This window comes from Protomyctophum bolini, assembly GCF_963924005.1.
Source record: "Protomyctophum bolini genome assembly, chromosome: 3".
NCBI classification, from domain to species: Eukaryota; Metazoa; Chordata; class Actinopteri; order Myctophiformes; family Myctophidae; genus Protomyctophum; species Protomyctophum bolini.
In genome coordinates, this window is record NC_137864.1 from 35,286,759 (window position 1) to 35,304,680 (window position 17,922).

The 17,922-nt window shown below is 41.4% G+C and overlaps 1 protein-coding gene and 1 long non-coding RNA gene across 3 annotated transcripts; one reads left to right on the top strand and one right to left on the bottom strand.

The window, feature by feature from the left end:
* Nucleotides 1–1,431: 1,431 nt before the first annotated feature.
* Nucleotides 1,432–14,030, top strand: rasal3 (RAS protein activator like 3). Of its 2 annotated transcripts, XM_080760237.1 has the most exons (19): nt 1,432–2,178; nt 4,898–5,019; nt 5,275–5,344; nt 6,941–7,008; nt 7,287–7,372; nt 7,489–7,618; nt 7,724–7,822; nt 8,231–8,905; nt 9,129–9,273; nt 9,519–9,663; nt 9,756–9,992; nt 10,673–10,874; nt 11,299–11,390; nt 11,486–11,599; nt 11,961–12,123; nt 12,735–12,845; nt 12,961–13,151; nt 13,484–13,568; nt 13,759–14,030. In XM_080760237.1, the coding sequence occupies exons 1-19, from the start codon at nt 1,614–1,616 to the stop codon at nt 13,870–13,872; spliced, it is 3,414 nt and encodes a 1,137-aa protein (XP_080616363.1). In that variant the 5' UTR covers nt 1,432–1,613; the 3' UTR covers nt 13,873–14,030. The 2 variants fall into 2 exon arrangements, with proteins under 2 accessions (XP_080616363.1, XP_080616364.1); XM_080760238.1 differs by lacking the exons at nt 1,432–2,178; nt 4,898–5,019; nt 5,275–5,344 and adding an exon at nt 5,671–5,849.
* LOC308313239 lies at nt 5,121–13,080 on the bottom strand. Its single transcript, XR_013963869.1, has 3 exons — nt 12,958–13,080; nt 6,645–6,697; nt 5,121–5,334 (listed from the first exon to the last, which is right to left on the bottom strand). It is a non-coding gene; the product is annotated as an uncharacterized lncRNA (long non-coding RNA).
* Nucleotides 14,031–17,922: the final 3,892 nt, after the last annotated feature.

Consider the following 17,922-nt stretch of genomic DNA (forward strand, 5'->3'; position numbering starts at 1 on the left):
ATGCTGTAACTGTAACCCTTTTACATTACAGTCTATGGCGCCTTCTATAGGGTAATAGTTGTCATTACAACAACTTACTAGGCAGCAAATCAAACATAATACAGTGTGCAAATTTGTTGTATGCTAAACTTCTGTACCTCACACAGTCATATTAACTGCATTATTTACATTTCCTGGTTCCAATTTTGTGAACAGAATTGTACCTTTCTCTATGTGTGTTGTAGGCCACACAGACCACATAGTAAAGAACAATGCAACAGGTTCCTAACACCAAATCAAATGGGTTCAGATCTGAGCCAAGTCTCCTGAGGAGGCGAGTCTGAAGCCTGTCCTGGACGGGGTATCTGGACGTAAAAACAAATACATACTTTGACGATAGAGATCAGTCATGGTAATTGGGAAATTGGCCTACCATTTGAGCAACTACAACTTCGCCTTCTAAATTATATTTTGTTGAGCTACAAAGTGATGCAAAACTAATTTGTAGTTTAAACTACAGGTAATAGCAAAGTATCAAATTGAATTTAAGTGAGATTATATTTGACATTAGATAATAATTAGAAAGGTTGTAACAGGGCAACAATGACATAGCTGTCAAGAATCCAAGAAGCAAAGAAATAACCTATATCCAAACTGTCACCTAATATTTACTAGTCTCTTAAAAACGGAATAGTCTGTTAAAAATGAATGTTGTCCAGTAACTATTGGTTATAAGCTTTTAGGCGGGCAAAGTTCTATAGAGTGTATAGCAGGTTTGTTGAAGCAATGAACAACATCAGTACAGGAAGTGGTTTCATACATTCTGAAAGCCTGGCACAACAGGAAGTGTACAGTTCTGACAGGAAACTGAACCGTTACAAAGTACACCCAGCTAACCAGTGTGCAGACCTTATTTTGTTTGTCATAACCCTAGTCTTCCTTATACATCAAATATCTTCCCCCAAAATAGCAGATCTCCATGCTTACAATGGGATGGGCTGGGATGCGCTGTGCACTTGTAGATCTGCTATTTTCACAGAATGTTTTCACCAGAATAGGAATGCTAAGGTTCAAGTGGTTAAAACTGTTAAAATGCAGCTGAAAGAAGAACTCCATGTGACTGATACCTCTTAATACTAGTATGCAACACCATAGCCTACCAAAGAAACAGGTTTTACTGGATAATACTTTAATATAGCACTAAGAGCAAGGACACAGAACAGTGAGAGGAATGAAATGTGATAAAATGTGGAAAGAAACAGAAGTGAGGAGAAGTTGTAGGTTAAAACAGAGAGAGAAAAGGGATGATGAAGTGAACGTATATGGTTGCCGTTTGAGGAAGCATTCATACAATGAAAGATGATAGTGCTGCATGAGTGTTACAACGCAGCAAACCAAATACAGAGCAGTCAGCCTTATGCTTTCACCGCATTTTGCAAGACAGGAAACAAGAGAGAAGAATCGAGATACAACCCACGTTCTTTTCACCCAATTGCCTCACAGAGGGATTTATTGACAGACAAAAACAGGCGATGAATACTAACTGAGTTCTTCTATGAAGGTACAGTGTATGCACAAATGAATACAAAATAGTTTGATACCTAATATATTTGGCAACCGGAGTGAAATTATTAATGGGCACTGAAGAGAAAGATTCGGAACACACACCTCAACAACCAGCGAAGGAAATGGAGCCATCGGAAAAGGAAAATGAACCACCAGCTGCAGTGGGCCCAGCATCTGAGGACACTGATCCCCTGAACACATACAAGTGGCACACTGGATCCAAGGGAACCACTGATGATGCAGAGGAAGTTATAACAACATCAACGATGGAGAAGGCTGAGAAGAGTTCCACCGTGAAATGGAGCAAGATGCAAAGCTGGCGCAAGGCCCTAAGTGAGGATCCTGGAGACAAGTCTTCAGCCATTGGAAAAGGTGGAGATGCACCAAAGCAAGCAACACGAAAAAACCCCTTCAGAAGAACCCATTCTGAGCCTGTTGGATCACTTTTTTCCACCCGTTACCACTCTGTCAACTCGGCTCCATCCTCAGCGGATGCTTTTGGAATCTCGCCTACCGATGTTCCGAATAGAGCTGGTGGTGGGGCGCTCTGGAGGAAGTATCTGAAAACCGTGTCCCAGAAGTTCAAGAGGCCCAAGCTGCAGAGTCAAAACAGTAGCTCCATGCTGCTGTCAGGTGAGGTGCTAGCATGCATTCATTCAGTCACGTTGTCTTCTAAAAACGCATTCTAAATCCTGAAGTGTTCAGAAAAATAAAAAATGCTGCTGCGATATACTGTACATAGCAACAAGAACCCCAAAAGGGGTTCACGTCCAGAAGGGTTAAAACACCAAAAGGGGTTCACTATGTTTACTATGAATTCTCATATATAGCAGAAAGTGTAAAAACACTGTAAAACATCATTCATTTCATTCTACTCTGAAAGTGAAATTTAATCTCATACACATTAGTAAACCTAATGTTTCTAATGTGGCTTGATTCCCCATTTAGCATACTTACTGATGAAGAAGACTGAAATGCACTGCCATTTATGAAATGCACGTACACATTACCACATGCTTTCAGTCAGTAAAATGGTGTCCTTATGTGGTGTAAGATGGGTTTTTGTGAGCTACCATTATTGCAGTGTGTGTAGTGGGCATATCCTGTATAAGAAAAAATCTAAGAGTAAAAGTACAAATTGTGTCTGACATTTAAAGACCAAAAATATAAAACATGCAGTGTGTTTAAAAATGTGAGATGCAACATAATGCTGATAAAATACTTGTGTGAAGTGCCCACGGTATCGGCTACATGACGTCTTACATCGTGATTTAGTGCCTTAAAAAAATATTAAAGTCCATAGACTTGGCTGGCAAATGGATTAGTCATAAGTGCTCTAAACAAACATTACGAATCCTATAGACTTATTGGCTGCCATATGACGTAATCTTCAAAAGCCATGCATGGAGGGTCTAGCACCCCTCAAAAACAATCCTATATTAAAATTGCCTATAGGGTGGGTGGACGGACCGAAGGTGGACGTTACAAACATTACATGCAGACTTGCAAGGTGCACAGTTGATCCGATCTGTACCTAACTTGGTACAAACACTAGCCAGGACTCAGTCTGCCATCAGAATAGGCCCCCTGGGGTCCCTGGCCAAAAACTAAATTGCACACATATGGAGCAGTGTCTAACATTTCAAATGGTCATAACTTGTTACCAGTGCCCGGGATCGAACCCATGACCTTGAGGTCAAAACGTGAGTGCTCTACCAACTGAGCTAGCCTACCCAGACACAAAATACACTATTATAGTTTAAACACTTAATATTGACTGGTGCTAGAGGAAAGATATTTTGTGTGAAACTTTACATTTTGCCCTGATGAGCTCTAGGGCACTCTAGGAGTCTAGGTCATGGTATCGATAGTTGTTCTTCCTTCACAGGGCATGAATTCACCCAGAAGGTTGCATGGCAATCTGCCAATTATGTAAGGGTGACTTCAGCTAGAGGAAAGGCCACACAGGGGTCACCTCAAATCATTAGGGTTCATCCTTGAGCATTATGAAGTAAAGTCCATGAGAATAGGTTATAGGTTCCGAAGTATGTTTATCTGGGACCAAAATGATGGGCGGACAATCGGACATAGAGGCCAACTGATAACAGCATCTTTATAAAACGATATGCAGCGTGTGCAGTTCATTCTGGTGTGTTATGAGGGGAGAAGAGGAAGATAAACATCAGAAAAGATTCAAAATGGGAGTGGCCAAACTGTGCAAGATAAGTACCATCATTACAAGAAATGAAAAACAAACATGGGTCAGCATGCGCACATACTGTAATTGACTTCCTGTAGTGTAAACCCACCATTTATATCCGAGAAAATAAACCCTATTTGTTGTGTGTTTTGCAGGAGTAAAAACTTTGTCATGGTGTGAGCAACATACAGTACCTTGGGAAACTGGGTAGAGATAAGAGGAACTTATACCATTGCATTGTGAATTTGTGTATGAGATGCGTTTTTGGTGTCCCCAAATTGAATTGATTCCAGTTCGGGTTAGACTGGTTATGTTAAGGTTAAGTTAGGTAAAAGAGTCTGATCCCCTGAATAGTTATGGATATGGAATAGGGGTGGAAGAATCACACTTGTGTGAAGTGAGGGGCGCAATATGTATTTATATAGACTCACGTGACATTGCATGAGGTTTACTGCTGTAAACAAAAATTAACAGTAACAGGCAATTCAACAGCATTTTGATTGAATGATTGCTTAACAGGTTTTGTGCCCCAGACGTCTCCAGACGTCTTCATAATTACACCCGTAGGAGGCCCATGACGTCTGGGGACGTATTTTATTAATGATATAAAACCATATCACTAAAATATATTTTTTGACAGGGCTGTTGCTATAGGCAACGCCTTGTGCAGCGCTCTCTGACATGGTGTGCGCATGCACGTACGTGCGCAGCCGCTCACTTCCTTGTTTACGGCCCGACAAAACTGTCTATTATCTCTGAATCTACGTACCATGGTTTTGATCAGAACGGCAATGTTCTGTCCTCATTTCGGACTTAATCAAGCATCTCATTTGGAACACTGGAAGCGTTTTTCGGAAAACCGACGGAAAACACAGCTAAAAATCCGAAAACGTGTCCAGTGTGCAGGGACTTTAACCTTCCGTGTGTTCAGATGAGGTAGCGTGAGGAAGTAATAGAACATTATACCTCCCGGGTTTGGGGGGTAATGGAAGGCGGGGCTTTTCAGAGTAAAATCTGCCCATCTGCTGGGCACTCTAGCGCCTTTATTCTGAAAGATTACTATAGTATACTATAGTCCACACCTGTTTGTGTATGACATTCTCTCTCTCTCTCTCCCATTTATATATACATAACGGGTGTCCTCTGTGTCAGATGTGGGTGAAAATACTGAACTACCCAGGCTGCAATGGGCCCCGCCCCAAGAAGTTCCCCTGTGGGACATCAGTAACTGTATTCTGGAAGATGGACAGATCATGATCTCCCCAGAGGAGGAGGTAAGTACAGATATAAACTACCTCTTCCAAGTCATTGATATTTTGATGGTGAAAGACTATCCAAGTAATGCAACAAAAGAACAAGAAAATTGGGGCTGAAACATTCAAACTAAAAATATAACTTTTGACCACCTTAAAAAAAACTGTACAAATCAAATCCAATTCTCCATATCAATTAATTGAGAACAAAAACTGAAAACAATACACATACCGGATTTGATAGAAGAACAAAATTACAGAATGTGTCTCTTTCAGCCAGTGATGTGGACACGCAACAGAGTCAGCAGCTGCTTGTCAAGCCTCAGCATGCAGAACCTGCATGAAGGTCAGTACACACACACACACACACACACACACACACACACACACACACACGCACACACACACACACACACACACACGCACACACACACACACACACACACACACCTTAATGAGATATTGAGGATGAATAAGCAGTGTTATACTTATAACTACTGACAGTCTCAAGTAATACTTTTAATTATGATTGTCGACATCCCCAGACTGTTTATGCGTGCTGGTGGCTGTTAAATTGCTTCCTCTCAATCCTGTGGACGATAACATCGTGCCGGGTTGTACTATTAAGACTGACGTGTGTACTGTGCACCACATTCATAGTAGCTACAGCACTGGTAGGAAAAGCGCTGAAGTTGAAGTTGGTTCTACATTGGTTTTGGTTGGTGGGGGGGGCTCCAGTCTATCAGCAGGAGACAGCCATGCTAAAAGGTTTGATTTGAATGACGGTTTCCACAGACTTCTACACTAAATGATGGGCTTTAGGCGCTGGATTGTATGTGGTGGCACTCTGGGTAAGACTTGAGGAAAAATTATAAATGTATAAATTATGGAAAATTATTGTTATTAGGCCTATGTGTTACTTTGTGTCCAAATATCATGTTATCTTCCATAACGACAAAGCATAACGACAAAGAAATGTTAATATTTCAAGGTCAACATCTGGGGGTCATCCTACTTTTGCTAATAATTCATGCCAATTTTTTTGTCTTTCTTGGGAAGAGCAAATAAGATCCATTTGTTCCAAAGACAGTGTATTTTAAAGTCATTTCAGCATACCTTTCTGTACGTAACTCTAACTACTTATTGACATTGGTGCAATACAATCCACGCAGTGAAATTAAATTGCAGTAGTATTATTTACAAAATACATTTTGGTCCAGATCTGCTCTGCTCAGAAGTGTTTTAAATATGGCATACAAGAAACGTTTCTGTTCAAAGAAGAATCATTTGCAAAAGATTACCAGCTAAAACCATGCATTATCTATCTATTGACTCATTTGAGGACCACAGATTTTAAGGGTAAGCACTAAGCAGGCAATGTTAGAATAATAACTTTTTTCTTTTTCAATCCAGACTTCCAGTCTGCTCTCTTTATTTGTATTTGAACGAGGTCTGAAACACAAATGTTTTGTCAAATATGACACAGAAAAACGTCTCTATACTTTTGTCTCTTAATTTAAGTATTTCTCCTACATCATCAAATAAAAAAACAATTGTATATCAAATACAAGCATCAGAAATACTGTGTCCATCCCTGCCAGAGAGAATGGACTACTGGGTATCAGTAATATTACAGCCATGCTCACTTGTGAAGTAACTGTCTTTCATCAAGGGAAAAGCAGCATAAACCGTTGGCTGGCTGGAGGGAGAGAGAGAGAGAGATTTAATTTCCTCTGATGTTTCTTGTAACCTCCCTGTGGTTGTTATGTAAACAGGAAAACATATGCACAACATGGAGTAGATGACATTGATAACAAACTAATTTCTGGTCTAGCTCCAAATGTAGAACTTGGACAATGAATGAAAAGTCCAGCAGAACGCCTACTATATAAGTCACATGCTTCTTTGTCTCTAAAGTGTGCGTTTCTCCTCCGACTTTCAGAATGTAGTCCAGACCACATGGGACAGGCAGGTGCGCCTCGATTAAAAAATCAAGATGGAGGAGTGAGAGTGAGTATTTACTGTACACAGCTGAAATATGAAACCCTTACATGCTGCTTCCTGTAGGTGTGATTCAGAGTTTTGATATTACACTCCATGCTTTAATTCAAATAACTTAATTTCTATATCCTGTTAGTTATCTTTTAAAGGTTTTGTAAAGATTTTATGCAATTAGGCTTTGGATGCTATCATGCCGCGACAATCTATCAACAATAAACAAACTGATTTCGGCTTCCACTATTTTTTATCAAACTTATTTTCTACCGGTATCTGTTCTATACCAAAAGGCTTTGATCAAGAGACGCCTCGAAGGTCGAACAAAGAGGAACAGCACCACCCAATTAAACACCATTGGACTGAGCAAAGGCAGCAGGTAAGGCAGTGTGTGTACCCTACTACTTTATGAGCAGTGCACACTGCACAAGCATTATTAATGGCACCTATTTATGAATTTAATATACATTTATTTTATTCATATTTCTACCTTAGAATCTATGGTTCCCGGGAGTCAGTGTCCATTCCAGTGAACGCAGCCGGGAATTTAGATCTAAGTGCAGACACCAGCACTGTCATCAGGCCCGTCCACAGTTCCATTCTAGGGGAGAAATACTGCTTTGAGGTAGACCTGATCTTCAATATTTTCATGCCTTTATAGTATCAGAAACAAATTTGGAATCTCACTAACTTTAAACTAATGTTCTTGCCTTCCATTCAACTTTCCTAGGTGATAAACTCTGAAAACAGCCATTGCTTTGGCTGTACCTCAGCCGCTGAGCGTGACCGGTGGATTGAGGACTTGAGGCGGGCTGCCCAGCCCAATAAAGTGAGTTAAAGTTCCACAAAGAAAGACTATACTACACGCAACGCAAAATGCTGATTAATAAACACACAAGTATACAGCACCTTTTCACGCATTATAAAGACACTTATTGCGACCGTAGGTCCATTCATACCCTAGACAGGCCCGCCCCAAAGTTATTAGCGCCCGGCAGCTGGTGAAAACACAATAGGCCCTACCTGGGCCCTAACTGGCCTTACTAATTAGCACACATCTTACACCCTACACAGCCGAAAACGTAAAAATAAGTTCCATATATGGGCATTCCGAGACCTGTTGTTTGAGTGCGACCGTGCTTCTCGCCCTCAGGGCGTCTTACTGGTTAATAGTACTGATGAGTTTTTTTACTTAAAATCTCAGTGCAATGGAATCACTCTGTCTCCTCATTCTTAGGACAACATTGAGCGCACAGAAAACTCCCTCAGTCTGTGGGTGAATGAAGCCAAGGATCTGCTCCCAAAGCGGCGTTACTACTGCGAGCTCCATCTGGACGGGACCCTGTTCGCCCGAACGAGCAGTCGAGCAGTCGGCAAATCTCCAAACCATCCTAGCTTGGCAAGGGAAGGCTCTACCGGGGCCACAGGAGGCCAGGGAGGCAGCGGTGGAGTGGTTGGAGGCTGCCAGTTATTCTGGGGGGAATTATTTGAACTAGACAACCTTCCCTCAGTGTCCCAAATAACCCTGCACCTTTTCCGCGATGAAGACCCTAAGAAGAAGCGCCATTCCCGGGATGAAACCAGCCTGCACCCGCTGGGCAGCGTGACCATACCGTTAGCTGACATCCGTGGGAGAGCCTATCAGGAGAAATGGCATCCCATCATCCCATACAAGGCGTCTGGCAGTGGGGGGACAAAGGAATCGCTGGGGCCACAGGCTTCGCTCCGCATCAGGGCTCGTTTTCAGAATCTGCAGGTTCTGCCCATCGAGAAGTACAAAGAGTTTGCAGAATATGTGACTGTAGACTATGAGGAAATGTGCAAGAACCTGGAGCCACTGCTCAACGTTAAAGTGAAAGAAGAGCTGGCAGGGGCACTGGTCCATGTGCTGCAAAGCATTGGTAAAGCCAAGGTGAGTAGATAAACAGGAGCCACAAATATGAACTGCCATACAGTGTACTGTATAGCATATACATATTGTTTTTGCTGGTCACTCATTAAGAACCACTCACACAATTAATTAATGATCATTATTAGTAGAGTAAAAAAAATGGTATTAAGTACTTGTAGTATTATCATTTTACTGAGCCCACAATGGGAAATGGGAAGTTGTATTATTTCTCTGTGTGCTTCAGGAGTTCCTCATTGCTTTGGGTCGTGCAGAGGTGCATCGGCTTGGAGAGAAAGAGGCCCTGATATTCAGAGAGAACACACTTGCAACCAAAGCCATAGACGAATATATGAAGTTGGTTGGGCAGAAGTATCTCATTGGCACACTTGGTATGTAAACCTAGTGACACATACTCTTTTTTGAAAGACCTTTCCAGACATAAATGCAAATAAAAAGCCTTAACACAAAAAAGCATAAAAAAAGAGATAAAAGAATAAAGTTAAAGTGTAACTCCACTCAGTTAAGTTGCACACTAGCTTGTGCAATAGCATATATTTCATTATTGTTCCAGTTTGTATATTGTTTGGCTAATGTCAGCTTGGGTTCTGATCAAACATCTTTTCTGTCACTGCAGGTGACTTCATCACCCGTCTGTATGCGTCAGTAGAGAGCTGCGAGGTTGACCCTCGTAAATGTCCGGCCTCCGACTTGTCAAACAACCAAAAGCATTTGACAGAAAGCTGTCAGGAAGTGGTGCAAAAGATTACTGAGATGCAAGGGTGAGATAAGGGAGCTCACAAGTTAGGAGATATGAGTTGCTACAAAATGATGCTGAAAATCTCTATTTTCTGGAAAAAACTCTTGTCTTCAGATCATTTCCAGAAGAGCTGAACCGGATCTTCTCCAGCTGGGTGGAGCTGTGTGAGGACCAGGACAGACCAGAGATTGGCCATCGTCTTATTTCTTCCTCACTGTTCCTTCGCTTCTTATGTCCTGCAGTCCTTAGTCCATCCCTGTTTGGTTTGATACAGCCCTACCCTGAGCCGGCCACACTCCGTACCCTCACTCTGACTGCTAAGGTCATTCAAAACCTGGCCAACTTCACCCTGTGAGTGAAATCTTTATTTCTAGTATATTACTTTTGTAATTTGAGAATGAGATATGATATGAGATGAGATAAGATAAGATGAGTTAAACCTCTGCTACACTGGAATTCTGGACAAAAGGTTCCAGTCCTGAAATAGACAATTTACAGCGTTTTAAGTACATTGAAACTATACACACTGTATAATGACATGGCATCTGTTTACATGAAATTTTAGCCTTTGCATAAGCTTGCAAGCAAGGTCGCTAGGGCAATTACAGTATAGAAGGCATCTTTGTTCAGTATACTTTGGCATCTGCCACGTCCCTATATATTTTTGTAAATTAAAGTAAAGTTAAATAATACGTTAAAACAACAACAAAATTAAATAGCGACAATAGCCAATATGCAAAATCACAGTGACACAATGCCACCCGCTGTGAGCATGTAGATAGGCTATTTTTGATATGTTGATATGTTTTGATATGCAAGTCGTGCGGGAAGTACTGGGAGCTGATGGTAGGTGTGGCGCTCCACCACAGCAATCAATCTCCCAGGGGTCTAGACTCTAGCGCATTGTTACGGGGACAGACCCCCATGTGTTACTGGCCGATACTGACAATAAGCCAGTGCCGAGTCTCCTGACCTACTTCTTCTATTCAACAAATTAAATGAACTTGAGGAAATTCCTTCCGTTAACACAGGTTTGGAGAAAAGGAAGAGTATATGCTCTTTATGAATGACTTCTTGCAACAGCACTGGGAGGGGATGAGGGCCTTTCTACAGAGCGTGTCAAACCCAGACAATGAGGTCCCCATGAGCTCGTTTGACGGCTACGTTGACCTGCCTCGGCGCTTGGCCGTGCTTCACAGCCTGCTGGTAGACATCATATCCCAGAGGGAGCAGGTAGGAGACAACCTGACCTGAGCTGAAGTTTGGTTTGTGGTCAGCGACCTGACTCACATTTTCAGTTAAGGCCGCCAGGGGGCGCCAAGGTGGCCAATTGTAAATTGTAAACAACAGTGTGTGTGTGTGTGTGTGTGTGTGTGTGTGTGTGTGTGTGTGTGTGTGTGTGTGTGTGTGTGTGTGTGTGTGTGTTCGCATGCACAATATATTTATATTTATTATGCCACTTTAATTAAAAAAATAGAATACAGCTATACAGTAGTAGATCTACACAAGGTCATCTATTTTTGTTATTTTCATTTTTTTAAACAATTTTGCAATGGGGGGGCACATCCCGAGGAAATGGCTATTTGGGGGTCCTTGGCCGGGAAAAGTTTTGGACATCCTGATAACTGACCTAACATACAGCTTGTCCCTTTCTCAGGACACAGTAGACATGCTGCATCCACTGCCTTCCATTCTCAACCAGATAACAGAGTCGCTGGGGCCTAATGCTACACGGATCAGCGTTAACAGGTGAGCTCTGAGTCTGGAGGCTTGTCATTCAGTGCAGTGTGATGTGTCTTATTGTTTTTCCTCTATATTGAAAATCATCCTTTATTTTAATGCAGCAACATAGGACAAAGCAAACCGATATACGTCCCTCCTCGAGACCTAAACAAGTACAGTCCCCTCCAATGTTCACTCCAGAAGCTTCCAATGGATTCCAAAGGCCTAAGTGACGGGTATGATTTCTGATTGTTCTGTATTTACTAATTATAATGTTTAATGAATATAGTATAAAGTATAGTTAGTACACCGTTTCACACAGTAAAGTAAAGTAAATAAAAATTATAATAATTAAGAAGTAGTGAAAATAGCTGATCTACAAGCTCCGTGCACCCACTAGTTTGGGTCCCGTACCAGACAAACTCTCTCTTTTGGGTCTTGACCTGACCTGAAAAGTTTGGGAACCCCTGGTATAGTACATAGCAGCACACACATGAAACTATAAGCAATAATGTCCCAAAATGTTTAAGACTCATTGACAGACAGCCATGTGGGTAATTGGGTATCAATTTGTTCTTTCGATATGGTATACTATAGGACTATAGGACGAAGGAAGCCAGTCCATAGAACGCATAGTGCTCCTCACAGACGACCAAGCCACGCCACCAAACACATAATGAAGAGGCAGATCAGCACTGAGAATCTTTCCACGGACACCCTTGATGAGTCTCAAGAGCCACTTATCTCCCTGCCGCAGCCTGTGAGTAAATAGTTGACCAAAAAAAACTGCAAAACCTCATAATTTTACTTCAGGCTTTTGAGGGGCGTTAGCCCCTCCTATGCCCTGCTTTCCGGGTTTGTGTGAACACAAACATTGGTTTGTGATTTGCTGAGCAAAGTAGTCTCCATATTGAAGATAAAAGTGAGGGCAGAAAGTGCCAAAAAGACGCCAAAAGTGATTGGCCGGAATTACTTTTGTGATGATTTGATTGGCTGGGCACGGAATGTGATGTATGATGATGTATGTATGATGTTAAGAGCGCCCCTCACTTCACACAAGTGTGATATTTTTTAATCACTAAAAAACATTGTTGTGTTACGGTCTGATTTACTGTCTGGAATGTACTGTATCTAGCATGTTGATACGTTTATTACTTTATTAGCCATCGTGTTCTGGTCTTCATTGATGTATAGTGGACGAAGAGGAGTAAGTGTTCTTCTTAGTGCCATTGTAATATATTGTGGTCTTTGTCTTAAGAAATATTCACTTTGTTCTGCATTGAAGAAGCTTGCAGTAATTAATAATTATATATTTGGGCCTGCTTGGAAGCCCTTCCACCCACTGTCTACAAAAATCTAATTTTGTTTCAGAACATTGGTACTAAGCCTCCTCCTGCACCAGTTCCTTGGATCAAAGACATCCACAACAAGGAACCAAGTCAGATGAAGGCTGAAAGTCAAGAGATAAACCTACTAGAGACAGTAAGACACATATTTTACATGCTATACTGACAGAAGGCCTGTATTATTGACTACACTATACAGTAAATGGTGTATCAACAGCGAAAAAAATAATACATTTAAATTCACCTACCAGCACGCTCAGGAGCTATCTGAGCTTCGCCTAGGAGTGGAGCAGGTAACTGAGCGTGAACTGGAGATGGCCAAGCGGTTGGAGGATTTCATCGCCCAGAGCCAAGACCAGAATGCAATGCTGCAAACGGAGGTCAGCGAGCTGCGGAATCTACTGGCCGTACGAGAGGACCAACTGGCCAGTGCCACCTTCAGGTGAGGCTGTTAAGTTTGAGCTGAAGAAAAACACACATCACAATTATATTCACCATTTACATGATGGTGGTAACTTCTAAAATTATCAAGATCTGGTACATTATTAGCAGCATTAACCACTTTCAAAGTTTTTCAAACATACATTTTTAAATACTAGCGATAATAGCAGATCTACTGTACAAGCCCACAACATATCGCTTCACCTTGTGTATAGATCTGCTATTTTCACTATTTGTTTTACAATAAAATATACAGGGTTAAGTGGTTAAATGGCATGCAGTTGTTTGTGGTGCGACATGGTATGCTCATCTCCATCACTCTGTGTCTCTCAGGTTGGGGGTGATTGAAGAGGAGAGAGAAGAGGATGAGAGAAAGCTGAGTGTTGCCATTGCAGCTGCTGAGCGAATGAATGTACTGGTAAGAGTAAGAGAGAACAACAGTCAAGCAAATATTATTCAATATACATCACTATTATGCAAATGTTATACTTGGTCGTACGACAGTCGCGTGCCGGAAATAGCTTACAAGACATTGTGATGCAACATATTGTATACTGAGATTATCTTAATCATACTTTAATAACCACTACTGTTATCTCTGTACACAGGAGGAGCAGTTTGCAGGCCTACTGAAGGATATCCGGCAGCTCAGTGAAGACAACAACACGCTGCACCCGACCAATCAACAGCAACTAACCCAAACAGCACATGGAATTAACTGAATTACAATTTTAACTGTAATTGTGTTACATTTTAATTTACATTGCTTTTATGTTTTTGTAAAATAAAAAAAAATAAAAAAAAAATGCTGTTTGCATGATTATTCAACCATTATGCTCTGGGCGACACAGATATTAAATAAATTATCTTAAAGAGTACACACTTGCCTTACCATTGGTCTTTACATGTGAACTAACAAAGTTAAGACTAAATATGAATGGGAAAAACACTTGATCCAGGGGGTGTGGTTTTGATGTTAGGATTTTGGTACTGGTGAAAAGGTAAACCGCTCTCTCTTATAATGCAATGATTAGGACTACAGAGAAGACTAGCCCCATATGGAACCTCTCCCTCCGCAAGAGAAGACAAGCCCTTATTGCAGTTATTATTGCGACTGTAGGTCGCAGTTTACTATGAAAACCTGCATCTCACGTCAGTCACGCCCTCATGACATGCTCCATATATGGCCAATACAGAATTCATTCCATGTTGATCTGACCTCATCAAACCCTGTATACCCTCAGGACACACTCCATATATGGCTAGTACAGTATATTCATTCCATATGTTGATCTGACCTCATCAAACCCTTAGATCTCCACATATGGAGCTGTCCTGTTCCGATGCGCCATATGTTGATCTGACCTCATCAAACCATGTTTGTACAGAAGACTGGATCATCACCTACTGTAGATCTGCATAGAGCCGGCCAGCAACTCTACATCTGACCTCACGGACACCAGATTAACCGTTTAACTCCTGCTTCTTATCTGTGCCGTATTAAGAAGCCCTGTTGTTTCAGCACGACCTCACCCGTCTTACTGGTGGTTATGGTTAGATATGGTGTGACTGCAGGGACTTTTAAGTCAACACACATGATTTATGTGCAAGGTTAAGGTGTGACAATGTACGCAACACTTGTATAAAGTCTAGACTTAACATGCAACACACTTATATAAGTGTGTTTTGCATGTTCAGATCAGCAATTGATCAATCAATCAATTGCTTAAGAGATAGCAGGAGGATTGAATCCCAATTCTATGGAAAGAGTTTACTTTAATATTTGTAATGAATGGCCTGGGAACGAAGTTCATCTCAAGTTTAAGATGTATATATGACACATTAAGGTCATGATGTGAGCCTCAGGTGACAGGTCACGTGTGTGACGTGTGTGCAGGAGACAAGTTTTTATTCCTAGGACTAGAATTTCGGCCCCCTTCGGGGGCCTCATCCCAGTGTCGTTGCAGCGCAATATGGGAAGAAGGAGTTGACAGACTCCACTTCATGTTTCAGCTGTGTTTTTAAACTCAGTAGTGTGCCCTGCACATGTAGTAACGGATGGGTTATAAATTATTATAGTACTGTACTGCACTCCTTAGTATTGCACTGTACTGTAATGTTGTCCTCTGTACTGTACTTTACTGTACGTCGTTACTGTACTGTACTGTACTGTACTGTACTGTACTGTACTGTACTGTACTGTACTGTACTGTACTGTACTGTACTGTACTGTACTGTACTGTACTGTTGTTAGTGTTGTTATTGTTGTTTTTCTTATAATGATTATTATTATTACATGCATTATTGTTCTGATGTGAGCTTGTTTGTAAATGAGTGAGTTTACAAAGAAGCTTATTGTTAGCTAAGCTGGCCACTTAAGCACCCTGACCACACCCAGCACAATGACATTAGCACCCCTGGCTAGTTACAGTAGCTGGCCACTTAAGCACCCTGACCACTGCAACAATTACATTAGCACCCCTCCCCACCCCAAGGATGGCCTATAGGTGAGGAATGTTGTTTTTCCAGTTGTAGATGGGAGATCATTAAGATGCTGCTGGATCCTGTATTAAGATGCATCCTTACTTCCTTCCTTTCAAGCAAGGGAATTTAATTGAATGCCTGGAAATGTACCTGTAATTGTTTTGTCTGTAACTGTAGAGTTTTTTCCACTTTTGATGTAAGGGGGCAGAGAGGTTGATTTAGGGGGGCAAACACCCCTCCCCCCCCCCCGTGGCGCCAGGCCTGCAAATCCAGAAGTATAATTTCCACTTTTTAAAGTCCATGCACTGTAGTGAATAGCATTTATCCATTTAGATATATTGAATTACTTATTTTTACACAGGAACATAATGTGTGTCTTTACAATAACTGTAATGTAACAATAATACTAATAATGTAATGTAATAATTATGTAATTAACGAATTAAATGACCTTATTTTATTCTGAAGGCAACCGGATGTCTTAAATTAGCTAGCTCTCAAACAGGAATTTCTAAATTTGCTTATTAGACGGAGCCAACTCGCAGGCAGTGCCTCAGCCCAGATGCAAGAGAGGATCGTTACAGGATTGTATAGGACACCAGTTTTGGTGTGACACAGACGGCTACCACATATAGCTTCATACTGGGTGAAAGTGTCCTTCCAAAAATTATTTTGTCGCTCAAAATTCTTATTCACAATGACATCGAGTTGATGTGTTTGTGTTTTTAGGGTAATTGTTGCATAAGCGCTATTTCGCACTCGAGACCGGGCCATCTCCCTCCCCTGTGTCTGAAGCAGCTAGCATGGAAGCTATATGGATTATGGAAGCTTTCCCTCCGATTGCACACAACCATGCCGTTATCCACGCGTCCATCCGATTGCTTTTAATGTAAATGTCCCATCCACTGAGCAAAAGCGATATAAGCGCCTTATTCATTCATTCGATTCATTTGGGTGTGTGACATGTGTGGGGCTGTGCAGTAGTGCTGTGGGCTTTCGGACGGAGCTGCTGTTCGAGTCGCTGAAAGGGGGAGGGGACTTGGGATGGCAGTGTAGAGTAGGCACGACATTGAGGGGTAGAAACCATCCCGGTCGCGTGGTTCATCTAACGCGTGTGTCACTGTGAAGGACTGGCCCCATTAAGTGAACGTAGTTGGCGACAAAGGAGCAGTGAAAGGGGGAGGGGGCTTCGGATGGCAGTGTAGAGTAGGCACGACATTGAGGGGTAGAAACCATCCCGGTCGCGTGGTTGATCTAACGCGTGTGTCACTGTGAAGGACTGGCCCCATTAAGTGAACGTAGTTGGCGTAGTAGACGCCAACATGACGATTCTGACGTAGGCTGTAGAGGTTGAGCAATAATAGCGTGTTTGACAAAAGTAATATTTAAACAGTAAATAAGACATTTTTGGCGAATGCAATGTAGTCTATATGTTTTCTGGGAGTGTGCAGGTTTTATTTTGCATATAGAGATGTGTGGTGAAAGTGTGGTTCGGTGGGAGAAAGCTGTTGGATAAACGGCCATGTGCTTATGTACCCCTGTCTATTAGGGTAGCAGGATACTGTACTGCACTCCTTAGTATTGCACTGTACTGTAATGTTGTCCTCTGTACTGTACTTTACTGTACGTCTTTACTGTACTGTACTGTACTGTACTGTACTGTTGTTAGTGTTGTTTTTCTTATAATGATTATTATTATTATTGTTATTATTATTACATGCATTATTGTTCTGATGTGAGCTTGTTTGTAAATGAGTGAGTTTACAAAGAAGTTTATTGTTATTATTATTATTATGATTATTATTATTAGTATTGTTATTGTGATTATTACATGGATTATTGTTGTGATGTGAGCTTGTGGCTGACTCACTATCTAGAAATTAAAAACATGGCACTTCATTGAAAATAGGTTACAGACCCCTGTTATATGCGCTTGTTTTGGGATTATTTTTATAGACCTATTTACTTGTTTCTATGAGACATGGCAACGCCAACAGCGCAGCGAAAGGCATCCACGTCTTTCTCTTGTGAAATGCTGAGATTAGAAACGACCATAATTATTTCATTTCTCAACCTTAAAAAATATATAAAGACATCTCCATAATCCTTTGGAAGTGTGTGTAGCAAAAGTAGTCGGCATTGTCATGGTTGAAAGTATTCATGCAACACTGACGCTGTAAGCTGTGTGATGCTAACGCGCTAACACCGTTAGCATGGTCTGTGTTGGTCAAAGGAAAAAGGATAGATATGAAACTACTGGTCAAAATGTCATCCAAAACACAACACCT